This window comes from Chionomys nivalis, chromosome 23 (assembly GCF_950005125.1).
Source record: "Chionomys nivalis chromosome 23, mChiNiv1.1, whole genome shotgun sequence".
Classification (NCBI taxonomy): Eukaryota; Metazoa; Chordata; class Mammalia; order Rodentia; family Cricetidae; genus Chionomys; species Chionomys nivalis.
In genome coordinates, this window is record NC_080108.1 from 37,050,367 (window position 1) to 37,068,556 (window position 18,190).

The 18,190-nt window shown below is 39.8% G+C and overlaps 1 protein-coding gene across 1 annotated transcript in view; it reads left to right on the plus strand.

Moving 5' to 3' along the window:
* The window catches only part of Ano5 (anoctamin 5), a 96,917-nt gene that overhangs the window by 62,649 nt on the left and 16,078 nt on the right, over positions 1–18,190 (plus strand). Inside the window, exons 10-18 of the mRNA XM_057756473.1 lie at positions 5,731–5,865; positions 6,585–6,690; positions 6,789–6,849; positions 7,859–8,010; positions 8,972–9,046; positions 11,431–11,653; positions 13,204–13,373; positions 14,323–14,420; positions 17,983–18,113. Of these exons, the coding sequence (XP_057612456.1) occupies positions 5,731–5,865; positions 6,585–6,690; positions 6,789–6,849; positions 7,859–8,010; positions 8,972–9,046; positions 11,431–11,653; positions 13,204–13,373; positions 14,323–14,420; positions 17,983–18,113 (1,151 nt within the window). The remainder of the gene's footprint in view (positions 1–5,730; positions 5,866–6,584; positions 6,691–6,788; positions 6,850–7,858; positions 8,011–8,971; positions 9,047–11,430; positions 11,654–13,203; positions 13,374–14,322; positions 14,421–17,982; positions 18,114–18,190) is intronic.

Genomic DNA, 18,190 nt, shown 5'->3' on the forward strand with positions numbered 1-18,190 from the left:
AAAATAACTTTTGGAGGCATCACAATCCCTGACATCAAACTCTACTCCAGAGCTACAGTACTGAAAATAGCCTGGTATTGGCATAAGAACAGACAGGAGAACCAATGAAACCGAATAGAATACCCAGATATCAATCTACACATCTTTGAACACCCGATCTTTGGTAAAGAAGCAAAAAATATCAAATGGAAAAAAGAAAGCATATTTAAAAAGTGGTGCTGACATAACTGGATATCAACATGTAGAAGAATGAAATGAGACCCGTATCTATCACCATGCACAAAACTCAAGTCCAAATGGATCAAAGGCCTCAACATAAAGCCAGCCACACTGAACATTATAGAAGAGAAAGTGGGAAGTACACTTGAACGCATTGGCACAGGGAACTACTTCCTAAATATAACCCCAGCAGCACAGACACTGAGAGAAATAATTAATAAATGGGACCTCCTGAAACTGAAAAGCTTCTGCGAAGCAAAGGACATGGTCAACAAGACAAAACAAAGCCTACAGAATGGGAAAAGATCTTCACTAACCCCACATCAGACAGAGGTCTGATCTCCAAAATATACAAAGAACTCAAGAAACTGGGCACCAAAAGAACACATAATCCAATAAAAAAATAAATGGAGTACAGACCTAAACAGAGAACTCTCAACAGAGGAAGCTAAAATGTCTGAAAGACACTTAAGAAAATGTTCAAAATCCTTCGTCATTAGAGAAATGCAAATCAAAACAACTCCATCTTATACCTGTAAGAATGGCCAAGATCAAAAACACTGATGACAACTTATACTGGAGAGGTTGTGGGGAAAAGGGAACACTTCTGCATTGCTGGTGGGAATGTAAGCTGGTACAACCCCTTTGGATGTTGGTGTGGAAATTTCTCAGAAAATTAGGAAACAACCTTCCTCAAGACCCAGTAATACCACTTTTGGGTATATATCCAAAGGATGCTAAATTGTACCACAAAGACATGTGCTCAACTATGTTCATAGCAGCTTTGTTTGTCATAGCCAGAACCTGGAAACAACCTAAATGCCCCTCAACCGAAGAATGGATAAAGAAAATGTGGTATGTTTATACAATGGAGTACTACACAGCAGAAAAAATAACAACAGTTTGAATTTTGCAGGAAAATAGATGGAGCTAGAAAATATTTGTGGCGGCGCAAATGAATGTAGACAGATTATATAGATATATACAGCTTTAATAAGGAAATAAACTTATAGGACCACAGGTTCCCGCGGTGTACCGGAAAAGCGGAGCAAAAGAAAAAGGGCTGCTGGGCTCACGCCCGGCAGATTTATCCGTAAACATTAGCCCGAGGCGAACACGCCCCCAATGGGTGGGGCTATGTCCCTACATCTCCCCCTTTTGTCTAAATAAGATAGAACCAAACCAAATACAACTATATACAATAATAACAAATAATAAATATAACAAACAATATTGAGGACAAAACTTTTGCTAAACATTTTATCTCAAGGAGTCTAAATAACATAGAGAGTAACTACAATTATATAATCTTTAACTCCGTCAAAGATTTGAGAAGGGAATAAATATCACTTAACAATCGAGAGATATCCAAAATGTGCAACAATTGACAGAGACAACTGACTACCTGGGCAATCACCCAAAGTCTTGTTTGCAATGTTGAGTCAACCAACTTTGGCTAAGGCCTAACATAACTGGCATACCATTATTAAAGGCAAGGAACTTTTTTAGGACTATCCTACCCTGTCTTGGCAAGATAAGACAATCCTGTTTTATCCACTTAGGGATATTCTGTATCTTTGTCAGAAGTTGAGGTATGGGCTTTTCTTAACCCAAAGGCCAGTTCTGCCAAGAAGACAAGCTCCCAGTGGAGTGTCTTTGGTGTTCAACGTTTTCTCGGGAGTAGAGTGGTGTTGCCAGGAGTAATTGTGTCTCTTTGGCATAGAAATTTTAGGTTAGATTAAAGGCCATTTTCTACAGCTCTTTGAAGAGGCTGAAGATCATACTATCTATACTAAATATAATCTCTATGTAACTAAAAGACCTGATAAACTTAAAAATAAATATGACAAACATATAATTTTCAATACCTATCTAACTTTGAAGACTAAAAGAATAAACAACTGTGCAATATATGAAGACAATGATCTTCAACTGTAAACAATGTCATAGTATCAGAGGTAGAAATGTACAATGTAATATGATAGATGTATCAATACAATATGGACAAAGTTATAAGCATACTCATACAAAAATAGAGGTAGGAACACTCATATTTAATATTTAACATATCAATATACAAGAAACAGTACCAGTACAATTTTCTATAGACAGTAATTCACAAATACCAATCATCCCAAAAAACCAGTTACCCCCTTAAAAGTCATTAAAGGGTTTTCTTTGACCCTGTTTAACTCTGACAAATGATTTTATCCTCTGTCCTGGGTCTTGCACCCTGTCCCAAGCCCTTAAGGCTGTTGTAGTACACACAGAGAGTATGTTTTTATCCAAATTAGCTTGTTTTTGAGGCTCAGAAAATAGCCCCTCTCCCAAAATTTGATCTATGGAAATCTCAATTTCCTTTGCTCTTTTTTGTTGTTCTAAAAGTCTAGCCTCTTGTCTAAATAAGCATTTTTATTTCAATTGTGTTTCACTCTCAAGGACAGCAGAGCTCAGTTGAAACCAGTCATTGGGCGTGACCTTATTTGTGGTAGCCCAAGATCTTAGCATCTCTTTAACAAAAGAGGCATTCATTCCAAAAGTCATTACAGCCTGTTTAATTTTTTTGAGATCATTTATATGGACAGGTTCCCATGTATCTTTTTTGATGACCCTAGGGTTTCTGGAACCAATTACTTTTTTAGTTGTTACAACTGGAAAGGCAGGTAGAACTGTAGGTAGAGTTTTGTGGGAATTGTCCCGGAGGGATTTACCCACAGATTTAGTTAAAATATGCCTTTTTACCTCTTGTTCTTTTTTTTCAGAATTTAGAAATTTCTCAATCTTTTTAATTTTATTTACCATTGTCTTCTTTAATGTCTGAATCTCCTGTCCAGAATTATGTTTTAAAGCCTTTATTGAGGATTTTAAAGTATGAAGTTTGTCCATTACAGATAATGTCTCATCTTTGGACATAATTTTTATAGCATATACCGTGCCTTTTTGTATAGATAATCTTTTTGTCAATCTGTCATAAGCTTTAGACAAAATCCGATTGTCATATTTAGCAGTTTTGATTCTCTCAGTTAATGTTTCTGTTTCTACTGAAAGGGACTGAAGCTTACGATCCAAATCAGCTGTTCCTTCTTTTACAGTAATGAATTTCTTCTTAATATTAGCCGTTAATGTTTTAGAAAGGGACTGAAGCTTACGATCCAAATCAGCTGTTTCCTCTTTTATAGTAATGAATTTTTTCTTAACATCAGCCTGTACCTCTTTTAAATTTTTTTTAGTTTGTCGAGTTGTGTTAAACAAAGATCTGTTCTCTGTCTGGAGAACTTTAAACTGATTTTTGAGAAGATTGTTGTCATTCTCAATTGTTTTTAAGCGTTTAACCTCGTTTCGTAAAGACTTTATCATATTTTTATTATCAAACCATACAGTACCAAGGAAAACTACGAATCCCAGAAAGATCCATATCTGTGGGCTGACAGACACTTTTTGTAAAATCTCCCACATGGTACAACTGAAAAGGCTGTTAAAGTCTTGAATGGTAATGTTTTTAGACATTTTTTTTATTTATAAAAGAAAATTATGTACCTGTAATGAAGTTTTCCTGCCAGTGGTGGCTAAAGAAATGCACCTGAGTCCACGTGGTCTAAGCCAGAGCCGGTCTGAAACAATTAACTCAAAACAAAAATTATTGTACTGCCTGTTAAGGGAAGGGGTTGGTGGCTTTTACTTCAAAACCGCGGGTGCTTCACTTAAATCAGGCAGTGAGGGTTTGGAAGAAGCAGGGAGCTATTAACTGCTCTGTGGGGGGTCGCTGCTCTGCGACTGTAGTGGCCTGGAGTGGGGGAAGGGAAAGCGAGCAGGGAGCGAGCTGTAAATCGCCTTCCTGAGCTCAGGCAACTAGCCGGGAAAGGTGGAGCTTGCGCCCCCCCTGTGCCGGGTCGGGGGCAAAATAGCCCCACGTTGGGCGCCAAATGTGGCGGCGCAAATGAATGTAGACAGATTATATAGATATATACAGCTTTAATAAGGAAATAAACTTATAGGACCACAGGTTCCCGCGGTGTACCGGAAAAGTGGAGCAAAAGAAAAAGGGCTGCTGGGCTCACGCCCGGCAGATTTATCCGTAAACATTAGCCCGAGGCGAACACGCCCCCAATGGGTGGGGCTATGTCCCTACAAATATTATTTAGAGTGAGGTAACCCAGACACAGAAAGACAATTATCAGATGTACTCACTCATAGGTGGTTTTTAAACATAAAGCAAAGAAAGCCAACCTACAAACCACAATCCCAGAGAACTTACACAGCAATGCAGACACTAAGAGAGACACTAAGTAGAAAGTAGAAAAAGACAAGATCTCCTAAGTAAATTGGGAGCATGAAGATCTTGGGGGAGGATTGAAAGGGGGAGGGGAGAGGCAGGGATGGGAGCAGAAAAAAGTGTAGAACTCAATAAATATCAATAAAAAAAACTTAGTACTTAAATATAATGCAGGCATTTGTTGTAATCCCAGCATGGAGGAGACCGAAGCAGGAGAATTGGTTAGAGTTCAAGGCTAGTCTAGGCTACAGAGTGAAATTGTCTCAAAAAGGAAAGACAGAAAGAAAAAGAGAAAAGAATATTAGTGTCTTTTTGGTGATCTTGATGTTATGTAGTATTACAGAAATTGCTTTATTCTTTAATAAAATCTCAGAGAGATGCAGCAGGGTCATTGACATTTACTGTGGGGAAGTGTCAACTGCTGATGGCCTAGGGACTGACACAGACAGCATTGTGGGAAAAATAAAAGCAAACTTCAAAAATGTTTATCAGCACTGAAAAAGAAAACACAATACACACAGAAACACCTATTTAATTAGAAAGGTTTCAAAAGCTGAAGAATTAATGAGCAGCATGAGAAATCTATTTAAAATCTGCTTAAATGGTCTCCATGGTAGGTAAGAGCTATGTCCCTCTTGTTTGCTCACTATTGTCTCCTCCCAGGGCAAACTTGGAAACTGCAGGTCATCATTGTAGTTCTCAAAGTATTAAGTAGCAAGCTTTAAGACCCTAAGGGCAGTGAAACCGGTGAGAGATCGCAGCCTGGTGATGAGTTCTCTAGGAGGAGAGGGCTGTCCGCAGGTCTCTGAGGTTGTGCTCAGCTAAACCTGGCCCCGAGTACAAGCAGGTGTCGGGACAACACTGTCAACCTCTCCACTCTGCTGTAGTCATGCCTGAGTGCCATCAGAACACCCGGTTCCACTGTAGAAAGAAGCGGGGGCAATCAGGCAGACGATGTCTGTCTCTTTAATTTGTCAAATGCTACAGGTTGCATTTCTTTAATAACTTAGTATGTATTTGTTCACTATTTAATACTGTACTTTAAACACGTGGAAGTTTTAAGATGCATGAGTTCTCAATATGATATTATTTAAAATTTAGATTCTATCATGATGACTTCCTTCTTCCAAGGGCTATTTCTTTTCATCTTTACTACTATAAACTTGCCTGCCAGCGTGGAGCAGGGCACCTGGCCCATGGTTTTTCTTCCAGCCTCTGATTCTGTCTCTCGTTCACAGGAATTATTATGGAGAAAAGATCGGTATCTATTTTGTGTTTCTCGGGTATTACACAGAAATGCTGTTGATTGCGGCTCTGGTTGGCTTAGCCTGCTTCATCTACGGTTTGTTATCAATGGAAAATAACCAAACTAGGTGAGCACAAGAGACTAGCACAGATAGAGACTGCCTTGGCCTAAGCTTCTGCAGCCTCCTTATTTCCCCACATTCACCTCAAAATGTTTCCTGTGGCCGCAGGCAGTATTTTCAAAGCAGACTCATGTGTAATGCTTCTTCGTGCCGAGGGCTTTATGGAAACTGTCTTTTGCTGTTGTCTTGGCTTTAATTTCATTTATTTTAACTTCTTTTATTCTTTTCATTGTTGGAGAATTTTATAATGCATACAAAGTGTTTTGATCAAACCCACCTCCGCCTGCTCAGTTCCTCCTCGGTGTTCCACCATTTTCCTTCCCAAATGTCATGTGTTCATTTTAAAACCCAAGTCGGCTTGGTGTTGACCTCACGTGCATGCATGGAGGACTATGTTCTGGAGCATGTGGCCTCACTCCCATTCCCCAGCACCAGCCATCAATTGTCCATATCTCTTCCTCTAGTGTGGGACCACATGACTCCTCATTCCGCATCATCCTAACGTTGTCTGACTCAATCCTGTTTGGGTCTTCAACGTCAGGCTGCATTTAAAAATGTACCCTAAGGAGTCTGTTTCCTATACTATGACTTCCACCAATATAGAAACCTTTGCTTTGTTCCCACTTTTGTCGTGAGTGGACGCTCATTGAACACTCCGTCTGGTGAGAACTGCTTGGATGTTTCACTCCAAACTGCATTGCTTTTTATCTGACTTCTCTGGGCAGCACTGAAATCTGTGACCCTAACATCGGAGGTCAAATGATCATGTGTCCACTTTGTGATGGAGTCTGTGATTACTGGAGACTCAACACCACGTGCCTGCATTCGAAGGTAAGTGTGTGCCGTGGGGCGGGACTGAGGCTGGCACTTCCTTCTGGTGCTGACGTCTTTCATATTAAGAGGGTTTTATGATGGTATTGCCTTTACAGTTCTCTCATCTGTTTGATAATGAGTCAACCGTGTTCTTTGCACTCTTCATGGGGATCTGGGGTGAGTACAAAGTCTCCTCCAATTTTGTTTTTGCTTTGTTTTTTTGTATTATGATCATTCACGAATTTATCGCATTTTGTCTAATCTGTTGTGTAATTTGTATAACTGCCTGTTTGTTTACTTGTTTTCCTTTTACCACTGGAAATAGCTCTGGAATAATATTTTCTTTTTTGAGACAAGATCTCATAAAGTGCTGAATTCTCTGTGTAGCTGAGGATGGCCTTTATCTCCTGCCTTTGCCTTCTAAATTCTGGGATTAGTAGTGTGTACTGTGGCACAGAATATAGATGTTGCTGGGGATGGAATCCTGGAGTGGTTTCCAGGCCAGCACTCTACCCACCTACTAAAACAAGTATCTTTATATATTTATATAACAACCTTATAAGAATAAAACTTAGCATGTGAATTTGCTGAAAAAATTGTATATACAACTTAAAAGCTTTACTACATTTTTATATAACTTATATTTATATATATCGAACTTTTAAACACATTCTGATTTTAGCTTTTAACGCTGGAGATGCCATTTAATGGGTTGGATGTCTTCCCATTATAATTTTCATTTGCAGTTGTTTGATCACAAGTGTTTCTGGTATTTGATATTGGACCAACAAACATGATCTCAGCATTTCCAACTGACAACACGCGAAGTGCTTTGCAAACAAAATGAGTGAAAGCAGACATGCACATTTCTTTTTGAAGACTTATTCTTATTGGTTTCAATTGTATGTGCCCCCATCACAAGCATGCGCATGCCATATGTGCACATCCGGTGCCCAATGAGGAAAATGGTCATTGGATCTCCTTGACCTGGAGTAAAGGTGGTTGTGACCCCTCAGAATGGATGCTGGGTACAGAACTCAGATCCTCTGCTCGAGCAGCAGGTCCACTCCACTGCAAGGCGCCCCTCCTGCCCCTAGGGTTGCTGCCTTGCTACTTTTATTTGTCAAACAAACTTTTGCTTGACTGTCTATTGATGGCTCCACCCTGATGCTTCCTTCTACTGTAGTCACACTGTTTCTGGAGTTTTGGAAACAGCGACAAGCCAGGCTTGAGTATGAGTGGGATCTGGTGGACTTTGAAGAAGAGCAACAGCAGCTCCAGCTGCGGCCCGAGTTTGAAGCCATGTGTAAACGGAAGAAGTTGAATCCTGTGACGAAGGTACAGTAGCTATGGAGTGGGAGCTTGCTTCAGGAGACCCTCTGCTATTGGCTGCTCTAGAATAGTCATGTTCCGTCTATGTGCAAGTTAATTCACAAAATTTCTATCTTTTCTGATGTATGCATAGTCATATACCTGGAAAAGTTCAAACTATTTACAAATAGAAAACTACGGTTAAACCCATAGGTGGAACTACTCAGCATTGCGTTTTCACCCCAGAGACAGGATTTTCTCACATGTATCCTCACTCCTGCTATCACTGGATTATTTCTAAAGCAAATCCAATGCATCACAGTATGAAATAGGCGATTTTTGCGACTAGGTGAGAAAAGATGAAATAGAAGCCAGTGTGTATGTGTGGAAATGAGTTAATGGGTTAAAGGATATCTGTGTTAAGACAGTGGACTTATGAGTGAGAATTTTATTTGAGCGAATGTCTCTTCCCATGATAGTTTTACACTGATTGCCTGGGAAAGACACTGCATTGGAAGTGAGCAGTGTCTAAATTTTCAAATCTTTAACCATCAATCTGTTTGTTCTTGACTAAGGCATCTTGTAACATCCATATACTCATTTGAAAGTGAAATATGCTTTATTAGCTTCATAGGCTTGGAGTCACTATGTGCTATGTGGAAGGCAGTGTGTTCTGCCTCAAGTTCCCTGTCTTCTGTAGAATCCCATCCTTCCTTGAAGGCACCCTAGCAGTACAACTCTCAAGATTCTTGTCACGACTTAGGGATGAGCCAAATATCTCTTAATTGTGACTGAAATGTCGTGCCAATGTGCAGCATTTGGTTTCTGGTGGCCTTCTCTTAGAGAAGGGATTACTTTCCGTGGGCTATATAATGGGAAACCCTTTGTAAGGTCTCTACCTTTAGCATGTGCCTTGATTTTTCTACTGTCATTTGGAGTCCCAACTGTAAGGCCAAAGTGTGACTTTGTTATTTCTCCAATATTGCAGGAGATGGAGCCACACATGCCTCGGTGCCATCGCATCCCATGGTACTTTGTGTCAGGGACCACAGTGATCTTTGGGGTAAGCACCATTTAGGAAACTTTGACCATTTCTCTAGGACACAATTCTTTATGAACCACAGTATCTCCTTAAGCCTGTCTGCATCAACTCTTGGCTCATTCCTGCAATGCCCCATTCTTGCTATATTGTATATTTCTCTTATACAAACATAACAGAATTTACATAGATTTTTTCCCCCAAGGGTGAAGTTTGTAGATAGATGTGTGGGAGAGTCCCGACTTCCCAGCTTGTTCCTGTTTGTATCACTGACTGACACCTGGCACCAAGCAGAATGTCACATTCATCATTACAGTCTTTGGTTAATGTTGTCAGCATCATTCATTCCCTTAAATTATCTGTGCATATGACACGATGAACTATTACCACTTTCCCCTTGTTGAGACACAGACTCAAATCTGAGGAAGACAGATCTATGGGGGGAGACGTTCTTCTCCGTATCTATAGCTAATATATTTATCCCCCACTGTGACTTTTTGTCCTTTCCTTTCTAAATCTGTGTACTGGTCACAGTTGGATTTTATTTTTTTTTAAAGATTTATTTATTTATTATGCATGCAATGTGCTGCTAGCATGTATGCCCACACACTAGAAGAGGGCACTAGATCTCATTACAAATGTTTTTGAGTCACCATGTGGTTGCTGGGAATTGAACTCAGGTCCTCTGGAAGAGCAGACAGTGCTCTTAACCTCTGACCCATCTCTCCAGCCCCACAGTTGGATTTTAATTTTGGGAAGAGGGATGGGCGTGTTGGCTTCCGAGAGAATGTGATATTGAGGTGTAAACAAATTAACTATTTTAGAGAGTGGTTTAACTCTCTCCAATGTGTGTGTCTGTGTATGTGCCTGTGTGTGTGCCTATGTGTGTTTCTGTGTGCCTGTGTGTGTATGCGTGTATCTGTGTATGTGCATGTGTCTATGTGTTTGTGTATGAGTCTATGTGTGTGTGTCTGTCTCTGTGTGTGTCTGAATATGTTTCTGTGTGTCCGTGTGTGTGTGTGCATGTGTCTGTATATGTGCATGTGTCTGTATTGTGTCTGTGTGTGTATATACTGTGATTTTTAACAGCTCTTATTAAAATATATCTTATATCTTGGAAGATTTAGTTGGGGTGTATTTTCTTACCTTACATGACAACTTGTAGAAGAAAAAATGAATAAAAGGGAGACAAATAGGTACCGTGGGATCAATTCTGAGAAAGGAGCTTGGAAGCATGGTCTCAGAATGGCTCTTCTGTTTTCATTTTCTTATCACTTAGCATTCAATTTGATTTGCTTCCTCAAATTTAGAATCAAGTTTTCCAGTCATTGAATCGATATAGAGCCACAGTGCTTTACAATATACAATATATCTAAAATTGATGTGGAAACTACACAATGTTTGGTCAAATTTTTCCTTAAGGGGGATTCATTTGTGGTCACATAGCCTCTGGTTCAGGCTTATATTTTATTTTCTTTATAACATTAAAAATAAATCTATATTGATAACTATACTCTAGATAGATAGATGAAAGATAAATAGATTGATAGATGGAAGATAAATAGATTGATAGATAGATGGAAGATACATAGATAGATAGATCGATAGATAGATAGATAGATAGATAGACAGACAGACAGATGATAGATAGATAGATAGATAGATGATAGATAGATAGATAGATAGATAGATAGATAGATAGATAGATAAGATGAAGGGTCAGTAGATAATAGACAAACAGACAAACAATCGGGTAGATAGAGGATAAATGATAGATGATAAATTTATCTCAAGAGTCACACCAAAGCATACCAAGCCAGGAGTAGGATTCAGAAATACGGCTGTCATTTGTAAACACTGAGAAAATGAATTTAAAAGTTGAATGTAATAATCACCACTCATATTGCTATGATGAAATAACTGTCAAGAATCAATTGAAAAGAGTTAATTGGTTCAAAGCTCAAGGACATAGCCCGTCGTGGCGAAGAATGTGTGGCAATGGGAGCTTGAGGCAGCTGGCTACATTAATTGAAAATCACAAAGCAGAGACAGAGAAATGCCAGTCCTCAACTCAATTTCCCCTTTCATCCTATCCAGATCCCAGGCACAGGGAGTAGCCTAGCTCTCAGTTAAGATGGATCTCCATCGCAATTAACCTAATCTAGATAACTCACTCACAGATGGATCTCCTGTTAAGTTCACAGTGTTTTCCATCCCAGGTGATAATGGTTTTCTCTAGTTCGTGTTTAACCCATAGCAATCAAATGATTTTTTTTCCAGTTTTTTTACCTTGTGGTGTCTTATCTGATGCTTCTGTGGTAAGAGTAGATGCTGTGCTTAAGCAGCTGCTGAGCAGCATAACAAAATGGGAAAATAGTGCATCCCGTGGCTCTCGCTTCCCCCCTCAGATGGCTCTCCTCCTCAGCAGCATGGTGTCCATCATTGTGTATCGCCTGTCAGTCTTTGCCACTTTTGCCAGCTTCATGGAAAGTGAAGCCACCCTGCAGAATGTGAAGAGCTTCCTCACCCCACAGCTGGCCACTTCTCTCTCTGGATCATGCCTGAACTGCATTGTCATCTTGATCTTGAATTTTTTCTATGAGAAGATATCTGCCTGGATTACAAAAATGGGTAAGCTGGCCAAATTCTGAGAGTGATTTAAACACAGGTTTTAGCCAACACTGCACATCCATCTTTGGACCCTCTCTCAGGAACTGGTAACTGAAGAGCACAATTTTCAGGCTGTTTTGTTCTCTGAGTAGATCCGCACTTGGTTTTTAATTCCTTAAGATCCATATTCAGTCACTTCACAATGGAAGCAAGAAAAACTGTAAGACTAAGGACACCTTGGGCCATTTTGAGGGCTCTTATCTCTCAACATTCCCTGGGTGGAGCTAGCTGAATCCTGATCAAAATCCACACCTTACTAGAAACATGGGATAATCTGGTTTTACATATGTTCTTCCTGGAGGATATTTGCTTCTAGAAATCATTCTGAAATAGAAAAAAAAATAACAAAAATGAACAGAGCAGCAGTTCCTCGTGCATAGCCCTAGAATATGGTGCCTTTCTGTCTATGTAGCATCTGTTACAACCCAGATTATTTTCTTGGTAAAGTTTTTAAATTTCTCCTGAAGTGAGAAGTGCTGGGGTCAAGGGTAAAGGACTTGAGCAAGGAATACTGCAAAGAACACGTGTGCTTCTGCTCCCACCTTGAACAAGTTAGAGAGAGACAAGGCTAGCCATTTATCTAGCAGTAAAGGGCATCCGTTCTCACGGCTCCACACAAAGGCAAGCACCGGGCAAGCACTGCCTGGAAGCAGCTCTTGCATCATCTTCAGATTTTGAATTCTCAGTCAAGTTTACTTTTTCTCTGGGTAAAGTGTTTAAAAAGACATCAAGAATTATGGCTTTATTCAGTGAAAATTGTTCCGAACATCCTACCTGAGATGTTTTTAATAAATTCAAGTGAGCTTCAGCAAAATGGAAGTTTCTGTGTCTTAGAATATTTTGTTCTCTTGAAAGTGTCATGGGAGTGTGTGCTCTATGGGGAAATCACTGACTCCTGATAGGAAGTGTGTTCCCTTACTCTTAGCACTCCCCAAAATGATCTAGGCATTGGGGAGAAATTAATTCTTTTTTATCTTTAGAATTTGTTACATTGGAAACCATGACCGCATTTTGACTAAGGAGAAAGAAAGCATATATTATCTCTGCCAGCATTGGTAGGCAGAGTTTAGTTCATGAGAAGAAAGTAGAATGTAGTTAGGAAGCATCTCAGCTCTAGACATAGTTCTCTACATAAGCTTACCTGGTTTACACCAGCTTGACCATTATGAGAGGAGATAGAATCATCATGGGATTTTTGTTAGTGTTTAGCAGTGATGGCAAGGAGCACTGCCCATTTTATAGAAACCCCACATTCAGACTGTGTTATACCGAGAGAAATCCCACGCTTGAAATGGAATAACTGCTTCCGAGACTGTCAGCCATGGGATCAACACAACATGAGCCAGCACAACAACAGGAAGCCAGCACAAAAGCACAGCTCTTCAGCATTGGTCAGCTGAGGTCAGCTAGAGGAGCATGTTTACACACTTTGGAATGGCATGCCTAGATGTCCACTTCTAAGTACAGCATTCAGGGAAAGTCCATTAATTCCTGGTGGTTTCTCTTGGCAGAAATTCCTCGAACTTACCAGGAGTATGAGAGCAGTCTCACTCTGAAGATATTTCTCTTCCAGTTTGTGAATTATTACTCAGCTTGCTTTTACGTGGCCTTCTTTAAAGGGAAGCTCGTGGGCTATCCTGGAAAGTACACATACATGTTTAACTTATGGAGAAGCGAAGAGGTAAGGTCTCTCGTCCAGCTCAGATTTATGATCTCAGATAGTTAAGACCTGCCTTTCTCCCTACTACTAACTCAGTCATTATCAAGTTGTAGAAGTCCAGACACTGACTCCGCCCTCTGATCAGTCTTATCGTCTGTTAGATGTTTCATTCCCTTTGAGCAAGAACTTATATGGCACCAGTCTTGCTTGGTTTTCTGCTGCTATGATCAAATACCCTGGCAAATGGAACTCATGGGAGAAAGGACTTATTTCCTCACTTCAAGAATGTAGCTCATCATGGCAGGAAAGTCAAAGCAGCTGGACACATGACATCCAAAGTCAGGAATCAAAGAGCAATGAATGCCTTTGGCTGCTCAGCACCCTTTCACCACTTACACAGTCCAGGGTCCCATCAAGAGAATGATGCCACCCACAGTGGGGAGGTTTTCCCACTTCAATTACTGTAATAGAAATGACCCTGCATATGCATGTCAGATGCTCGTTGCCCAAATAATTCTATTACATTCTAACAGGGTAACAATTGACAGTAACCATCCAAGAGTCTATGATCTGTTCATAAGACATAGAACTTTTTTTTTCTTGAAAGCATCCTGCAAAAGGTCAAGAGTCAAGAAAGGGCTTTTCTATGGCCCATGAAAAATGACTGATAGTTTTCAAACTGATCACATGAAAATTATAGCACCTTTTGATCCTAGCACAGACATAAGTATTCAGAATTTTTTCAAATCTGTGTCTGTATTTCCATCACAGTCCACAAATGGGTGTGCTGCGGCTACCCTGGTAGTAGTCCCACATGATTTGTGGACTGAATGGCTCTGGAATATCCTCATTGCCTCTCCTGACCATATTATAACCTCTTATTGTATTTTCTTGAGTTTCTGACATTCCAGGTGTTGCAAAATTCTGTTTCTCCTCTTTCTCTGTTTTCTCCTCTCTTGTTTCTGAATAGTGTGATCCTGCAGGCTGTCTGATAGAGCTGACAACCCAGCTAACCATCATCATGATTGCAAAACAGCTTTATACTAACGTCTATGAAGCCTGCCAACCGTATGTATGGATGGGATTTTTTTTTTCTGTCATGGTATCTTTGTCAGAAAATACCTAAGCAAAGAGGGACAATTTGTGTTTAGTCCACAGTGCAGAATGCTTCTGGTAATAGAGATTATGCAGTATTAATTTAATTGCATGACCATCAGGGGTTTTCTTCCAGGTCAGGAGGTGGTGCATGCCTTTAATCCTAACATTTGGGAGTCAGAGACAGGCAGATCTCTGAGTTCAAGGGCAACCTGAACTACAGAGTTTCAGGATAGCCCCACTACACAGAAAATCTCTGTCTCAAAACTAAAAAACAGAAAAGTTTTTCTTCTTCAGGTCTGTCCTTTAGCTTTATTTTCAATTGACAAATAACTCTTATGTTTCCTCACTTGCATGTACATATTTACTGATTGCAACGCAATGTTTCAGTGAAGGCTTTTTTGTGTGTTTCTGAGAGGGTCTTACCACATGGTATGGGCTGGCCTGGAACTAATAACTCACAGAGATCCAACAGCCTCTGCTTCCTGTAGTGTTGAGATTAAAGGCATGAACCTTAAAACCTGTGGCACGTTTAAGTGAATATTTCTGTTGTTGAGTGAAGCTATAAAGATTTAACTGAGAATCAATACAGTAGATCTCTAGTAGAATATTCTGCAAACTGCATATTATACTTTTGTAATTTAAAAGTTTTAATATAAAATGTGTGTATTTCTTTGAGAATTTCATGCTTGCATACACTGTACTTTAATTCTATGCAGTCCACTCTTCCCTAACTCCTCCTCCATCCACTGCTCTCCATCTCCCCAGCCACTTCCCACTTCCTAGCCTTTCTTTCACTTTTCTTTGGCTGTGGTCCACTGAGGTCAGTTTATACTATGCATGTTCTCATGCATGTGTGGTCATCCACTGGAGGGTGGTCAACCTACCAGGGGCCTCAGCTTCAAAGAAAACTTATGCTTCCTCTCCCAGAAGCCATCAGCTATCAATAGCTACTCATCCATTCGTGGGGGTTCATCACCCCCCGAAACACACTCACCATGCACTTCATGCTGGAAGGTTGAGTGCCTCAATCTTGTGTGCAATAGGCACAGCTGTGAGTTCCTGAGTGCAACAGTCCCGTCATCGTCAGAAGACACTGTTTCTCCCTCACATAGTCCTGCTGACCTCTGGGGTTTACTGTCTTTCTTCCCTCTCCTCGGCAATACTGCCTGTGCTTTGGGATGCTACGTATATTGTTACTATGAGTAAAAGTTGAACCTTTGATTTTTGTTTTATAATTCTTGCATTATGTTGTGTAGTCATAGAAATACTAAAGAACTTAGGTCATTTGATGAGGGAGGAGTTGCTCCCTCATCCAAAAGCACAAAAATCATGAATGTATTGTATATATGTAGTATACACAATTACACTAACTAAAATACCAGCTCATATTACATATCAAAGGAGCATTTCTTCCAAGGAAATGAGAAAGGATAAAAATGGTCTCAGTTTTTGTTGGGGACTGTCACTGTGTAAGAAGCAGTTTGAAGTTGGGTTGATCTTATTTCCTATTTAATACATAAAATTGAAAACACATTAATGGCAATAAATGGTGTTTTCTGGGTTGGAAGTCACAGCATAGAAAAACTATCCATTATCCCTATGCTGACACATGCACATAGTTTATTTCAGTGGAAACATCAGCATTGTTGGCTGTATATATGAGCAGATTCTAAATGTTAGCTGGGAGGTCAAGAAACTAGAAAATTAAAATAGAGGAATTGCTCCATTTAATTTTAAAACTAACTATAAAACTTTATTAATGACAAGAATATGGAATTTGAAACAAGCTGGTTCTATAGGTAATGGGGAAATGAAGATATCAAAATCTGTGATCTGTGCAAACATGACTAGATTATTTTAGCCTGGTTGCAAAAGTATTAAAAAAATAAAACCAGTAAGCATTCATGTTAGGAAGTGTTGAAAAAATCAAACATCCATACCAAAATATAAAATTCGGGACAAACCTCAGTTATTCAAAAATAGCTCCAAGTATATCTTAAGTACCAAAACTGATTTCAAGGAGCAGAAATAGAGGCAGCCAGCCAGTAGACCTTTGAAAAGCTGCTCACTCCAACTCTCCCTTCTCTGTGGATCCTCCCATCCTTAAAAAGTTTTATTTTGTTTTCTTTGTATTTCAATTTGGATGTGCGCTATATATAAATATTCATTTCAGTTCACAATGGATGCAGCTGTCTGTGATAATGCTATTTATCTGTTGATCCATTTGCTTGTATGAACTTCACCTCTTTGGGGTCTCATTTGCCTAATTAATTAGCATGAAGGGACAACTCTCCGCCTGGGTGTGATTCCTTTGCAGGGGTGGGTGCGCTTGTTCCTGCTGTTTGATGCCTCTCCCACCTGACCGCTTCTCTCTGTTCATTTGCACTAATGCTTCACAAGCTTTAGCTCCAAACTCTCCTTTGTTTTCTTCCTTTCTGAGAATATGTGTAGAAAATATTTTGTCTTATCATAGTTTTAAATAATCGCATGAGGTTGCTCAAACTTTGATTTAGCTGAGGCATCTCCATGTTTCTATTTGCAGGGCTGTATTCTTGAAGTCACCACGAGGTGGAGCAAGGCCACCACCTCTACACTGTGACAGCCAAACCTCCCTGCAAAATCACTCTGACTGGGAGGCACTGCTTTAAATGCTTAAAAAGGGAGAATTTGAAAGTCAGGTTGAGCATCCTGGTATTATTTGGTCTCCTATCTTTGGTAGATTTTTTTCTTTTTCTTTTTAGAAACCTACGAATGTGTTTGTTTGTTTGTTTTTTTCTTCCATTCTCAGAACTTAGCAGGTGAAGCGGTGATACTCTCTGTTTCATAACCTCAGTGATTGTTTTATTTCATTTATTTGTTTTTATTCATGCTATTCTCTTGAATGTGGTCATGTACATTTTCACTTCAGTTTTTATTCCAAATGTCTTTACAGCAACAAGGAATCTCTATCTTGCTGGATGCTTGCTCACACTGTGTCATCTTGATTTCATGAATGTATTTGATACTAAGCGCTATTGGGTTTGCATTAAATCTGCCAGCATGTCTATTGTGTTGGTTAATTCTAGTTAAACAACAAACTTTTACTTTGGCTCAATCCTACACTATCATAATCTCCTTGTATGGTTTGGACCTTGGCCCGAGGTTTGTAGCACTATTGCACTTACTCAGATAAGCCTCTGCTCTTCTTTCATGTCCCTTCTCTGTTATGTCCGATGTCTCACTTCTGCAAGTGTTTTCTGAGCTTTGCAGTGGTGTGGAGATTGGCCATTGCCCCAGCCCTGCCCACCTTCACATGCTCTGTCACCTGGATTGCCTCTGAGTGAGTGCTCTTCTTGTCAGCAGGGAGAAGCAGAGCCACTTGCCTTCTCCTCACCTCCCTGTGTGGCAAAAACAATACCATGTCTTCCTTTGGACTTCCTCTCTTATTGTGCTAGCTTAAGGAACTCACCCTCTCTTTCTGACCATTTCCAGACTTACTTGACTTACTGGTCCTCTTCTTTCTTCAAGTATTCACTTCTATCATTTCTAACAGCTTGGTTTTTAATTGGTGGAGACGCCGAAGAGCCAGGACCAACTCTGAGAAGCTATACAGTCGCTGGGAGCAAGATCATGATCTTCAACCTTTTGGACAACTTGGGCTGTTCTATGAGTACTTGGAAACAGGTAATTTCCAAATATGATTCTCAGGCAGCAATAACACTGATAAAATGAATAGTTTCCATCTTGCAATTTCCTTCTGT